This window comes from Lynx rufus, unplaced genomic scaffold (assembly GCF_022079265.1).
Source record: "Lynx rufus isolate CCGP_SWC_20201006 ecotype Redwood Valley unplaced genomic scaffold, mLynRuf1.p SCAF_26, whole genome shotgun sequence".
Lineage (NCBI taxonomy): Eukaryota > Metazoa > Chordata > Mammalia > Carnivora > Felidae > Lynx > Lynx rufus.
In genome coordinates this window covers 12,268,090-12,281,970 of record NW_025814841.1, presented here as the reverse complement: position 1 = coordinate 12,281,970, position 13,881 = coordinate 12,268,090, and the positions used below count along the sequence as shown (strand labels likewise).

The window sequence follows — 13,881 nt, the reverse complement described above, 5'->3', positions numbered from 1 at the left end:
AAAGAAAGTATCTTTTAGGGAAATACAATTCAAAACCACAATGAGATACCACCTTACATCTGTCAGAATGGCTAACATTAACAACTCAGGCAACAACAGATTTTGGCAAAGATGCGAGAAAGAGGATCTCTTTTGCACTGCTGGTGGGAATGCAAACTGGTGCACTCACTCTGGAAAACAGTGAAGGTTCCTCAAAAAATTAAACATAGAACTACCCTCTGACCCAGCAATTGCACTACTAGGTATTTATCCAAGGGATACAGGTGTGCTGTTTCGAAGGGACACAGGCACCCCAATGTTTATGGCAGCACTATCAACAATAGCCAAAGTATGGAAAGAGCCCAAATGTCCATTGATGGATGAGTGGATAAAGAAGATGTGGTATATATATACAATGGAGTATTACTCAGCAATCAAAAAGAATGAAATATTGCCATTTGCAACTATGTGGATGAAACTAGAGGGTATTATGCTAAGTGAAATTAGTCAGAGAAAGATAAAAATCATATGACTTCACTCATATGAGGACTTTAAGACACAGAACAGATGAACATAAGGGAAGGGGAGCAAAAATAATATAAAAACAGGGAGGGGGACAAAAACATAAGAGACTTTTAAATATGGAGAACAAACTGTGGGTTACTGGATGGGTTGGGGGAGGGGGGATGGGCTAAATGGGTAAGGGGCATTAAGGAATCTACTCCTGAAATCATTGTTGCACTAGATGCTAACTAATTTGCATGTAAATTAAAAAAATAAAATTAAAAAGAAAGGAAGAAAGAAAAAGAAAGAAAGAAAGAAAGAAAGAAAGAAAGAAAGAAAGAAAGAAAGAGAGAGAAAGGAAGGAAGGAAGGAAGGAAGGAAGGAAGGAAGGAAGGAAGAAATGCCAGCCTGTTCAACCAATGGGCTCATTACCAAGGGGTAATAGACAAGCATTGTGCCAAATCCAGGGAAGTCCTAAAACTCCTAGAAATCAGGGGTACCGGGGTGGCTCAGTCAGTTAAGCATCCAACTCTTGGTTTCAGCTCAGGTCATGATCTTGTGGTTTGTGAATTTGAGCTCTGCATTGGGTTCCATGCTGACAGCACAGAGCCTGCTTGGGATTCTCTCCCCCTCTTTCTCTGCCCCTCCCATGCATGTGCTCTTTCTCTTCCTCTCTAAAAATAAATAAAGCTAAAAAAAACCTCCCAGACATCATAATGTTCTCCTAGCAGTTGTCCTCTGTACAGAACCAAAGCCATCATTCAACACAGTGAAAAGAAACAAAGCAAATTGAGAACGAAAGGACAAAAATAGGTAGGACTTGAGCTTCATCTACCATCTTCCTCAACAATTATTTGATTCCTAGAGAGGGAGAATCAAGGGTCAAAAGCCAACTTGCATTCATAGTGCTTACTTATTGTAAGGTATCTGACATTGGATGTAAATGATCATTTAAATCATTTAGCAAGTTTGACGAGATTTTATCGGATTGTTAGAAGGGCAAATAAGAATTGATGGGACAACCTTGTACATGAGATAACCTTATATATGTATACAGGATCCTGGCATCCATAAATGGTTATGATAATCGGGGTAGTTGGTAGTAGTAAATGGGTAGTAGTAGTAGCAATATAGTGGTGGTCGTAGTCATAAAAGCTCCAGTTTCAGAGCACCACCCACATACGTTTGAGCCAAAATACTGTACCTATGGGAGTCCAAAGTGTATTCAATCTCTGCGCTGTGCTAGACACGGACAACCGATCCCCGACCAGGCTTACCTGCCCACCCACCACCTGGTAGAGAGGAGAAAGGGCTTACAGAGGTAATATATGGTGGAGAGTTACACAGCTTCGAACAGCTCTCTTTTCTTACCTATATCTTCATTCTCCTGGACCTCAAATACGGTCACCGCAGATGGACATGTAGGTGGATTATCATTAATGTCTTTCACTTTTACACGAATTTGCAGTGGGAGGGCAAGCAGTTTTCCAATCTCATCCTTTGCCACGGCATAAAAAACATACTACAACAGGAAGATCAGTGTTAAGACAGGACTCCTCCATCATCCCCTTTAAAAGGCAGAGGAAACAGCTTGGATTTACCCCTTTATTTTCAATTTACTTAGAGCTGGAAGACGAGAAAAAATGAAATGAGTTGGATCTGTGGGCGTGCTCTCATGTCTTTGAGAGAAATAATATACTGGGGTCCAGAACACGGTTTGGGGCTCTGGTTGTCGTTGTTGTTTTTATGTAGAATCGATTCTGCATTTAGTTGTCTGTAGGCACTGGACTCCGTCTTGCTATCTGTGAAACTCCTCCCAGACTTACTCACCGAATCCTTTTCTTCACGGTCCAAGGGCTGAGTCACATAAATACCTCCTTCCTGGTCAATTGAAAACGGTAAAGTTGACGGCTTCTCCTTTTCAACTAAGGAGTATTGTGCACCTGGCTCATTCCACTGCACCTACAGGGCCCAGGGTGAATTGCGAGAAAAGATAGATCAGGACCAAGAGAACCGGAAAGGAATAAACAATTTTCCGGTTTTCAATTTGAAATTTCTGACGATCTTGTTTTTATGTCTGTGTTTTCCTAGAACTACTTCATACTCAACCAAAATTAAGCCTTTTGTTTTCTTGTTTTACCAAGTTACATTGCTCAAAAAAAGCACACAGGGGTGTTTTTCTTCTCTAAAGCAGGTCTTTGTGAATCTTTAAAGAATTTGTGGGTTGCTCCTTTGGAGGTCTGACCATGGAGACTTCATATCCATGAAACATTAGTTCAAGAAACAAAAAGTACTTTGCAGCTGGTACTATCTGAGAACAAATCCATGACATAGGACAAGTTTCTGAAACTCAACAATGGCAATGATAAAAGCAGTAGGAGACACTCTAAACTCTTCTCCATGCCATTATTTAAGTAAGACAAATAGTACATAAATAAAGCACATTCATCCCCTAAATATTTAGTCTTAGAGACTCCAAAGACAAGAATAACTGCCAACTCCTAGTGTTGTTCGTAAACAACTTGGCAAAAAATAAACTGAATGGTAAGATCAGTCAACTTGCTAGAGACACAGCCTGGCCTCTCTGACATTCTAATACTTATAATAACACCTACAGAGGATCTGCCACATGCCAGACACAATTCTAAACACTCTTATGTACGATTTCATTAAATTTTCAAAGAGCCCCATGAGGTGGAGAGGTAGAGACTATTATACCCATTTTATAAGTGAGGAAACCAGGGCACAATGTCTATGGCTATGAGAAATTTCTCTATGGCTATGAGAAATTTCCAGACTAAACTATCCTCTCAGACCAGCTTGGGAAGGGTATCAAGGAACCACCCTTGCCCCTTGTTAGCTGTTTAAACACCACCCTCCTGTCAAGCCAAAGACCATGTTCTTGGTTCTAAGAGAGCTCCCCTCGTGTCCTAAAAATTCAGTCTGACTTCTTTTCTCTTGAGCTGTTCCCTCTACTCTTCTTCCTGGGTCTCAAGACACCCAAAGCACTTTCCCCAGGCCTGGGTATTAGGTGCAGCACCTCGAATTTCTTTACATTGACAGCCCTGAGAATGAACAAACACGTGTGCTCTTTTTAGCATTTCTAAGTCCTTGTGGGGATAACCTACATAATAAATAAGACTTTAGTAAAGGCCCCAAGTCTGAAATTTGCATGGCTGTGAGTCCTGACACATTTTCTTAGCTGATAAAGCAGAATATCTCTTGCTTTCATTCTTTTTTTTCATCCCGAAGGTGAAGTTCATTAATTCAGTATTTCAATAAATAAAAATCCTTTTAAGATTGACAATAGGTATGGGGTGCCTGGGTGGCGCAGTCGGTTAAGCGTCCGACTTCAGCCAGGTCACGATCTCGCGGTCCGTGAGTTCGAGCCCCGCGTCAGGCTCTGGGCTGATGGCTCAGAGCCTGGAGCCTGTTTCCGATTCTGTGTCTCCCTCTCTCTCTGCCCCTCCCCCATTCATGCTCTGTCTCTCTCTGTCCCAAAAATAAATAAACGTTGAAAAAAAAATTTTAAAAAAGATTGACAATAGGTATGATGGGATGGGCCATTCCAGGACCTCTTAACAACATCATTCAGAAAAATATCTTAGGGGAACTACAGACTGAGACTCATAATATTAAAACCTTTTATCCATGTTCACAAATACTGTTGCTGAGTTACTCTTCACAACAACAAGAGAGGTATTATTATCCCCATTTTATTGAAGAGGAGCTGGGGCTCAGAGGAGTTAAATGGCTTATTCGTGATCAGTCATTAAAATAATGGAGGAGGCATGTGGTTTTGGTTATCTGCTTCAAAATCTAGTGCTCTCTCACTAACCCACAGTTTTCACGTCAAGGAACCCCCTGATCTTACAGAAAATATCAGATCTGGGTGGACCTGAAGGTAGATTTCCAGGATCTAAGGTAGGAGGGGACCCAGGGTAAGAGCACCAACCACAGAGGTGGGAAGAGGGGGGACATTTGAATGAAGAGTAGAGGCACATATAGGAGATGGAGTCGCAGGAGGGTGGTCTCCAAGAGTACAGGTTGCCTACTTGACTCCTACTCTTGGCCAGTCCTGTGTCTTTCCCTCAGTCTCTGATGGGATGAGTCTATTGGATAGAGATTTTCTCACAAGAATAAGAAGCAGTCTTTCAAAAATATTTGCAACTGTTATTCAAATCATGTATATTAGTAGTATCTACTTGGAAGGGAAGGTGAGTACAATTCTTTTTTAAAGCTTGTGTGTGTGTGTGTATGTGTGTGTATCTGAATCCAAGTTGGTAAAGTCCAGGGTTTACCCATGATAATAAACTAATAAACTCCAGAGACTCAGGGCCAGAGACTTTGTCTATTTAGTTTGTTTTATAATTATGCTATGTAAAAATGTACCCAATAAATATATCAGTGAAGACCATGACAGAGGGTCTCTACAAAGTGAGGCCATTTATCTCATTGTCTTGAGGGGCGCCTGGGTGGCTCAGTTGGTTGAGCATCCGACTTCGGCTCAAGTCATGATCTTGCAGTTTGTGGGTTCAAGCCCTGTGTCAGGCTCTGCGCTGACAGCTCAGAGCCTGGAGCCTGCTTCAGATTCTGTGTCCGTGTCTGTGTCTGTGTCCCTTGCTTGTGCTCTCTCTCTCTCCCTCTCTCCCTCTCCCTCTCAAAAATAAATAAATAAACTAAAAAAAAAAGTTATCTCGTAGTCTGGAGACATTCCTTGGGCACTACCTGAGTGATTTTGATGGGGTGAGGATCAGTTGAGTTTTCTACAATCTCCACAGGCTCTGGTGCTTTCCAAATATTCTCCTTCACCATAATGTTCACAGATGTGCTGTCACTGAAGGAATGATCATTCTGGCCTCCCATGTCCTTCACTGAGACCACCAGTCTGTAGGAAGGATTCTTAATGGGATCCAATTCCCGAGATCCTATAAGAAGTAGGAGAGAAGAGAAAAGGAAATGTCTCCAAGGGTAACATAGCTCTAGGTCCCTCTTCCTGACTCAGTCTTATGAGGGCATCATTTGACTTACCTTCTAGGGTAAGGGAAATTGCCCCTGTTTTGTTGTTGATCTGAAAGTACATGACATCATTGATCTTGGGAAGCTGGATGATAATTTCATAAATAAGCTGACCATTGGGAGTAGTTGGGTCATCCAGGTCTGTAGCATTGACATACATGAAGGGTTTTCCTGTTTAACAAAACATATCCAGAGAGGAAAAACATGTTAATTGAAATCCAAACCAACCATAGCCACTTTTATCTTCTAAGAGGCAGAGATAGGATGGGGGAAGGTACCATAATTTATACCAGTGGGGAAATAAATCTTTACTCTGCTTCCTTCCCCTAGGATGGGGTTTCTTGAAGTATGGTCCAGGGACTTGTAGGGGTCTTTGAGATTATTTTAGGTTTGATGGAGTCATACACATGTAAAAGATCCAGTCAAGCACAAGATAATTTGATGGATTTTAGCATAAAGGAGTATCAAAAAAAAGGCTTTGGTATAGTTTCAGATTTCACATTGTCACCAGCCTTTAAGAAACCACCACTTGTTGAGTTCTGGTGTAGTATCAAAGAATATCCACAGTTATCTGAGGATGCTATTACAATACTCCTCCCTTCTCCAACTGCATATCTGTGTGGGGCCAGTTTTTCTTCATATGCTTCAACTAAAACAGCCTATAGCAACAGAATGGGTGCAGAAAAGGACACAAGAATCCAACTGCTTTCAGTTAATTAATCCAGTTATTAAAAAGATGTGCAAAGATTAAAACAAAGCTATTCTTAATAATTCCTTTTGTCCTTAAAAATACTTTCATTAAAATGTGTTTATTATTACTTACAATGAATTAATTTTTTAAATTTCTAATATGGTAAATATTGATAATCAGTGATGTCCTAGAGCCAGCTCTTGAAAGCCAATGGTTGAATTTCCAGAAACTTTGTGAACCAATTATTAACACCACTGGTAGCTTAAAATAAGCCATGTTGGGAGTATTTATACCACAGAAATTGGAAAATGTTACAAATCAGGGCTTCTCCCCTCAGAAAGATAGCTATTAAACATTTACCGGCACATCACTGGATATAATCCACATATTCAAAAGATTTTTGGAGTTGTTAATAATTTTTAAAAGAACACAGGAGCCCTGAGACCAAAAAGTTTGGGAACCACTGATCTAGAAGACCCTATTGGTGAAGAGAGAAAGGGTAAGACTTAGAAGATTCTTGGGGTGCCTGGGTGGCTCATTTGGTTAAGCGTCCGACTTTGGCTCAGGTCATGATCTCACAGTTTGTGGGTTCAAGCCCCGCATCGGGCTCTGTGCTGACAGCTCAGAGCCTGGAGCCTGCTTCCGATTCTGTGTCTCCCTCTCTCTCTGTCCCTCCCCTGCTCATGCTCTGTCTCTCTCTGTCTCAAAAATAAATAAAACATTAAAAAAAATTTTTTTAATTAAAAAAAAAGAAGATTCTTACTTAGCAGAATTCATAAGTGAGTCTTTGGTTGTGGTCTCAGGGACAGAAAGTGAAATTGCTGCACATGATAAAGTGGAAGAAATGTTCTACCTGAGTTACTAGAAGTGGCACTGAAGAAAGAGATACAAGATTAAGTAACACAGAGGGAAACTTGACATTGAGTTGGTGGAAATGGCCAAGAGTCTTTATGAAAACTCAGAAGTCTAATATTCACATTTGTTTTCTTCATATTCATATTATGATATAATGCTCCTTCATCTCCCCAAATCTTCAATAATGCCTTGATGAGGGGCTTTAACGTAAATGAAGGGTAGAAGCATAGTGAAGGGATGGACTGTAAGCAGGAGTTGCAAGTAAGAGAAGAAAAAGAACTGGGAGCCAGTAGTGACCATAAGCGTGTAGATTTCTGGGAGAATGTAAGAGACTGAGCTCACTTCCCTAGAGTATTCTTGAGTGTCTTAGAGCTCTAAGGTATTGTTTTTTTTATATAGTTTTTTGTTTGTTTATTTATTTATTTATTTTGCTCTCTAGCAAGTGGGGGAGGGGTAGACAGAAAGGGGCAGAGAGAGAGTCCCAAGCAGGCTCCTGCACTGCCAGTGCAGAACCCAACATGGGGCTTGAACCCACGAACCATGAACTCATGACCCGAGCCAAAACCAGGAGTCAGATGCTCAACCAACTGAGTCACCCAGGTGCTTCCAGCTCTAAGGTGTTCTAAAGCTCATTCTAGAATCATAGTTCTCAACTGGAGAGATTTTGTCCCCCAGGTGACATTTGGCAATGTCTGAAGGCATCTTTATTGTCACAGCTTGGGGAGAGGGGTTGCTAACAGCATCTGGTGAGTAGATGGCAGGGATGCTGCTAAACATCCTAACATGGACAGAACAGCCCCTGACAAAAAGAGAATTGTCAGGTCCAAGATGTCAGTAGTGCCGAAGCTGAGAAACCATGTCTTAGAGCAATGGAGATAATAAACTAACTCCTAGATGACTGTTGTGAAATTTAAATATGACAGGAAGTGCTTAATGAGTGATAGCCGCAGCTGTTAGCCATACAAATCTGCTCCTTCTGCCTGGTATTCTTCTACCTTTCCATAAATATCTCCAGACGCCTGCCTTTTACCTGGACGAGAATTCTGTCTTACTGAGCCTTCATAGTTTGGCTGGAGAAACGTGGGTCGATTGTCATTGATGTCCTTCACTTCTATGGTGATGGGAACTGGGCCCTCCACTGTGGCTCCATAAGCATCCAGGGTGGAGACCTGATGTAGAAAGGAAAAGGAAACCACCGCGATGAGTCTGAACTTCATATGACACACTCAAAAGTCAGTTGAAGGAAATTGGACGTCAAAGATCCAATAGCCTTGTGACTATAGGGGTGAAAGACACCCATAAAAGCCCTATATTGGGAGGTACTAAAACAGGGACCCTATCAGTTAAATCTGGCTAATCATGACTGTTCTTCCAGCAGTAGGGTATACTGGACACTGGACGTGCTTCTTTTCTAAATAGTTGGAGTCAGTTAGATAAGAACACTTTGACCCTTAAGGCTGTGGAAGTGCCATGTCCTCTTACAGAGCACTTTAGTGGTCAACCTGCAAAGCCAATAGAAGTTACCAGACAGGAAGCTTTTGCTTGTTCTTTTTTTTCCTACAATTAGCTCTCTGCCATTCCCATGTATTCAGCTACAAACCATGAAAAACTAAGGAGGACAAAGAGGGAGAAGTTATCTTTAGTCAGATCCTCTGACCACTGGTTACTTCTGCTTCTTGCAAGGCCCACAGGAGGTCTGTCCTAGCACCGATGCTGCCTTCTCTGTGGATCCAGAACCCACACAACAACCAAAGGAAGATACCAGTGGAATATCAGAGAAGGGTTGGCTTGGTTTTGATCCAGGTACTTGAGCATGGCCATGCTTGGGCAAGCAATGCTTTCTGAGGGCCTTGGCAATTTAAATTGGGTTACTCTGGTTAAAAAGCCTGAAGAAAAGGGTATCTTTGCCATACCCAAAGGGGTATCCCTTTGTAGTTGGTAAAAAATTGACAAATGAGGTTTGCAAAGCATGACATTAATGTCAAGAGAGCCGTAACAGGATTCTGTGAAAGAAATGCAGGTGCCAGTGATTCTTCTAAGATAAAAGATGTTCAGAGAGGTTGGAGTTAGATTCCTTTATCTGGTTTCAATTCACCTGGAGTTTGTGAACAGCTCTTGTTTCTCTATCCAGGGCTTTGTTATGATACAAAAGTCCATCTGGTTGTATCTGAAATATGCCATCTGTCTCTCCAGTTAGTTTGAAAGTCACAGCAGGAGGACTGGCCTTAAACTGGGGAAGAAAGCAAAAATCAGATTAGGTTGTAAGGAAAAAACAATGTTGTAGAATTTGTAGAAAAGGTAACGTTTTCATTTGTACAATCACTAAATAAGATCTGAGCTTTTAAAGTGGTGCATTCCAAAAGTTTGCTCTGGGTGGCTCAGTTGGTTAGGCATCAAACTTGGGATCAAGTCATGATCTTGTGGTTCATGGGTTTGAGCCCCATGTTAGGTTCTGCGCTGAGAGCTCAGAGCCTAGAGCCTGCTTCCAGTTCCGTGTCTCCCTCACTCTCTGTGCCTTCCTGGCTTACACTCTGTTTCTCTCTCTCTCTCTCTCAAAAATAAACATTAAAATAAATAAATAAATAAATAAATGTCCGCTTGAATATTAACTATTTATCTTTTAAAATACATTTCCTCAAGAAACAATGTATAATATAATTTAACACATTGATAAAAGCAAATTGATGCTTTAAATTGTGGCTGTAGTTAGATGAGATTTTTCTGAGAATATCTGAAAGCTATAACATTACCAGCTTCTTTTTTTTTTAAGTTTATTCATTTTTTTGAGAGGGAGAGAGAGCACAAGTGGGTAAGGGGCAGAGAGAGGGAGAGAGAGAAAATCCCAAGCAGACTTTTCACCACCAGTGCAGAGCCTGACACAGGGCTCAAACCCACAAACTGTGAGATCATGACCTGAGCCAAAGTCAGACACTTAACCAACTGAGCCACCCAGGTGCCCTAACATTATCGGCTTCTAAATGGGTGATGGGCACTGAGGAGAGCACTTGTTGGGATGAGCACTGGGTGTTGTATGTAAGCGGTGAACCACGGGAATCTACCCCCAAAACCAAGAGCACACTGCACACACTGTATGTTAGCCAATTTGGCGATAAATTATACTAAAAAAAGAAAAGAAACATTAAAAGGGATAACGTGATTTCTAAGATAAAAAAAAGATGTCATTTGGTTCTTCTAAACATTATGACAAAGATTAAGAGACATTTTAATGTTAAGAAAGCAATTTAAAAGTGGCTTCAACTTGATAAAATTCTATATGACAATCTTAATTGATTTTTCAGAAATGAAGAAAATATCAGTAATTACTCATGGAATAGTTATAGCACTTTTAGGACCACAAGAATAGAAATTTCATGGGATCCCTGGGTTGCTCAGTCAGTTAGGAGTCCACCTTTGGTTCAGGTCATGATCTTATGATTCATGGGTTTGAGCCCCACATCAGACTGTGCTGACAGCTCAGAGCCTGGAGCCCGCTTCCGATTCTGTGTCTCCCTCTCTCTCTGCCCCTCCCATGCTCAGCGCATGCTCTGTCTCTCTCTGTCTCAAAAATAAATAAACATTAAAAAAAATAAATAAATAAAAATTTTTTTAAAGAATTAAATTTAAAAAAATTGAAAATTCACGTATAATATAATGGATGTCAAAGGAAAGCCAGAGGAGCCATATTTCATCAGACAAACTAGATATTAAAACAAAGCCTGTAACAAGAGATGAAGTGTATTATGTCATAATTAAGGGGTCTCTCCACCAAGAAGATCTAACAATTGTAAATATATATGACCCCAACTTGGAACACCCAAATATATAAATTAATTATCACAAACAGAAAGAAACTCATTGATAATAATACCATAACAGCAGGGGACTTTAACATCCCACTTATAGCAATGGACAGATCATCTAAGCAGAAAATCAACAAGGAAACAATGGCTTTTAATGACACACTGCACCTGATGGACTTAGTAGATATATTCAGAACATTTCATCCTAAAGTAGAATTCACATTCTTCCCAGTACACATGGAATACTCTCCAGAATAGATCACATACTAGGTCACAAATCAGCCCCCAACAAGTACAGAAAGATCAATATCATATCACGCATATTTTCAGACCACAAAACTATGAAACTTGAAATCAATCACAAGAAAAAATTTGGAAAGACCACAAATTCTTGGAGGTTAAAGAACATCCTACTGAAGAATGAATGGCTTAACCAAGAAATTAAAAAGGAAATTAAAAAGTATATGGAAGCCAATGAAAATGAAAACACAACAGTCCAAAACCTCTGGAAGCAGCAAAGGCAGTCTAAGGAGGAAGTATATAGCAATCCAGGCCTTCCTAAAGAAGGAAGAAAGGTCTCAAAAACACAACCTAGCCACACAACTGAAAGATCTGGGAAAACAATAGCAAATGAAGCCCAAAACCAGCAGAAGAAGGGAAATAATAAAGATTAGAGCAGAAATCAATGATATGGAAATCGAAAAAACAATAGAACAGATCAACAAAACTAGGAGCTGTTTCCTTGAAAAAATTAACAGAATTGATAAACCTCTAGCCAGATTTATCAAAAAGAAAAAGGACCCAAATAATGAATGAAAGAGGAAGGATTACAATCAACACTGTAGAAATACAAACAATAAAAAAGAACATTATGAGCAATTAATATGCCAACAAATTGTCAATATGGAAGAAACGGACATATTCCTAGAAACATAAACTACCAAAACTGAAACAGGAAGAAGTAGAAAATTTGAGGGGGCACTTAGGTGACTCAGTCAGTTAAGCGCCTAACTTTGGCACATGTCATGATCTCATGGTTTGTGAGTTCGAGCCCAGCATCAGACTGTCTGCTGTCAGCACAGAGCCTGCTTCAGATCCTCTGTCTCCCTCTCTATCTCTCTTTCTCTCAAAAATAAATAAACATTAAAAAAAATTTAAAGAAAATTTGAACAGACCCATAATCAGTAAACTAACTGAACCAGTAATTAAAAATCTCCCAACAAACAAGAGTCCAGGGCTGGATGACTTCCCAGGGGAATTCTACCGAACATTCAAGGAAGAGTTAATACCTATTCTTTTGAAGCTATTCTAAAAAAAAAAAAAAAAAAGAAAAGAAAAGAAATGGAAGGAAAACTTCCAAACTCATTCTATGAGGCCAGCATTACCTTGGTATTCCAAAACCCAACAAAGACCCCACTAAAAAGAAGAATTACAGACCAATCTCCCTGATGAACATGGATGCAAAAATTCTCAACATGATACTAGCCCACCAAATCCAACAACACATTAAAAGCATTATTCACCATGATCAAGTGGGATTTATTCCTTGGCTGTGGTGGTGGTTCAATATCCACAAATCAATTAACATGATACATCACATTAATAAAAGAAAGGGTAAGAACCACATGATCCTCTCAATAGATGCAGAAAAAGCATTTGACAAAATATAGCATCCTTTCTTGATAAAAACCCTCAAGAAAGTCAGGGTAGAAGGAACACACCTCAAGATCACAAAGGCCATATATGAAAACCCACAGCTAATATTATCCTCAATGGGGAAAAACTGAGAGCTTTCCCCTTAAGGTCAGGAACATGAAAAGGGTGTCCACTATTACCACTGTTACTCAACATAGTGTTGGATGTTCTAGCCTCAGTAAATCAAACAACATAAAGAAATAAGGCATCATCCAAATTGGCAAGGAAGAAGTCAAACTTTCACTCTTCGCAGATGATATGATGATACACTACATGGAAAACCTGAAAGGCTCTGCCCAAAGCTGCTAGAACTGATCCATGAGTTCAGCAAAGCTGCGGGATATAAAATCAATGTACAGAAATCAGTTGCATTTCCATACACCAATAATGAAGCGGCAGAAAATCAAGGAATCCATCCCATTTACAATTGCACCTAAAACCATAAAATACTCAGGAATAAACCTAACCAAAGAGATAAAAGAACTATACACTGAAAACTATAGAAAGCTTATGAAAGAAATAAAGAAGACACAAAGAAATGGAAAAACATTCCATGCTCATGGATCAAAAGAACAAATATTGTTAAAATGTTGATACCACCCAAAGCAATCACACATTCAATGAAATCCCTGTCAAAATAACACTAACATTCTTAGCAGAGCTAGAACAAACCATTCTAAAATTTGTATGGAACCAGAAAATACCCCAAATAGCAAAAGTAATGTTGAAAAAGAAAACCAAAGCTGGCGGCATCACAGTTCCAGACTTCAAACTGTAGTACAAAGCTGTAATCATCAAGACAGTGTGGTACTGGCACAAAAACAGACACATAGATCAAAGTAATAGAATACAGAAGCCATAAAAGGACCCACAAATCTATAGCCAACTCTTCTCTGACAAAGCAGGGAAGAATATCCAATGGAATAAAGACAGTCTCTCCAGCAAATGGTGTTGGGAGAACTGGACAGCAACATACAGAAAAATGAACCCGGACCACTTTCTTACACCATACACAAAATAAACTCAAAATGGATGAAAGACCTAAATGCAAGACAGGAAGCCACCAAAATCCTGGAAGAGAAAACCAGCAGCAAGCTCTTTGACCTTGGTTACAGCAACTTCTTACTAGACATGTCTCCCGAGGCAAGGGAAACAAAAGCAAAAATGAACTACTGAGACCTCATCAAGATAAAAAGCTTCTGCAAGGTGAAGGAAACAACCAACAAAACTAAAAGGCAACCGACAGAATGGGAGAAAATATTTGCAAATGACATATCAGATAAAGGATTAGTATCCAAAATCCATAAAGAACTTATCAAACTCAACATCCAAAAAACA

At 39.9% G+C, this 13,881-nt stretch overlaps 1 protein-coding gene across 1 annotated transcript in view; it reads right to left on the bottom strand.

Annotated features, from left to right (window-relative positions):
• Positions 1 to 13,881, bottom strand: part of CDH17 (cadherin 17) — a 62,352-nt gene that overhangs the window by 33,255 nt on the left and 15,216 nt on the right. Inside the window, exons 3-8 of the mRNA XM_047089023.1 lie at positions 9,144 to 9,278; positions 8,079 to 8,217; positions 5,515 to 5,673; positions 5,212 to 5,411; positions 2,314 to 2,445; positions 1,855 to 2,005 (exon numbers count right to left, since the gene is read on the bottom strand). Coding sequence (XP_046944979.1) covers positions 1,855 to 2,005; positions 2,314 to 2,445; positions 5,212 to 5,411; positions 5,515 to 5,673; positions 8,079 to 8,217; positions 9,144 to 9,278 — 916 coding nt within the window. The remainder of the gene's footprint in view (positions 1 to 1,854; positions 2,006 to 2,313; positions 2,446 to 5,211; positions 5,412 to 5,514; positions 5,674 to 8,078; positions 8,218 to 9,143; positions 9,279 to 13,881) is intronic.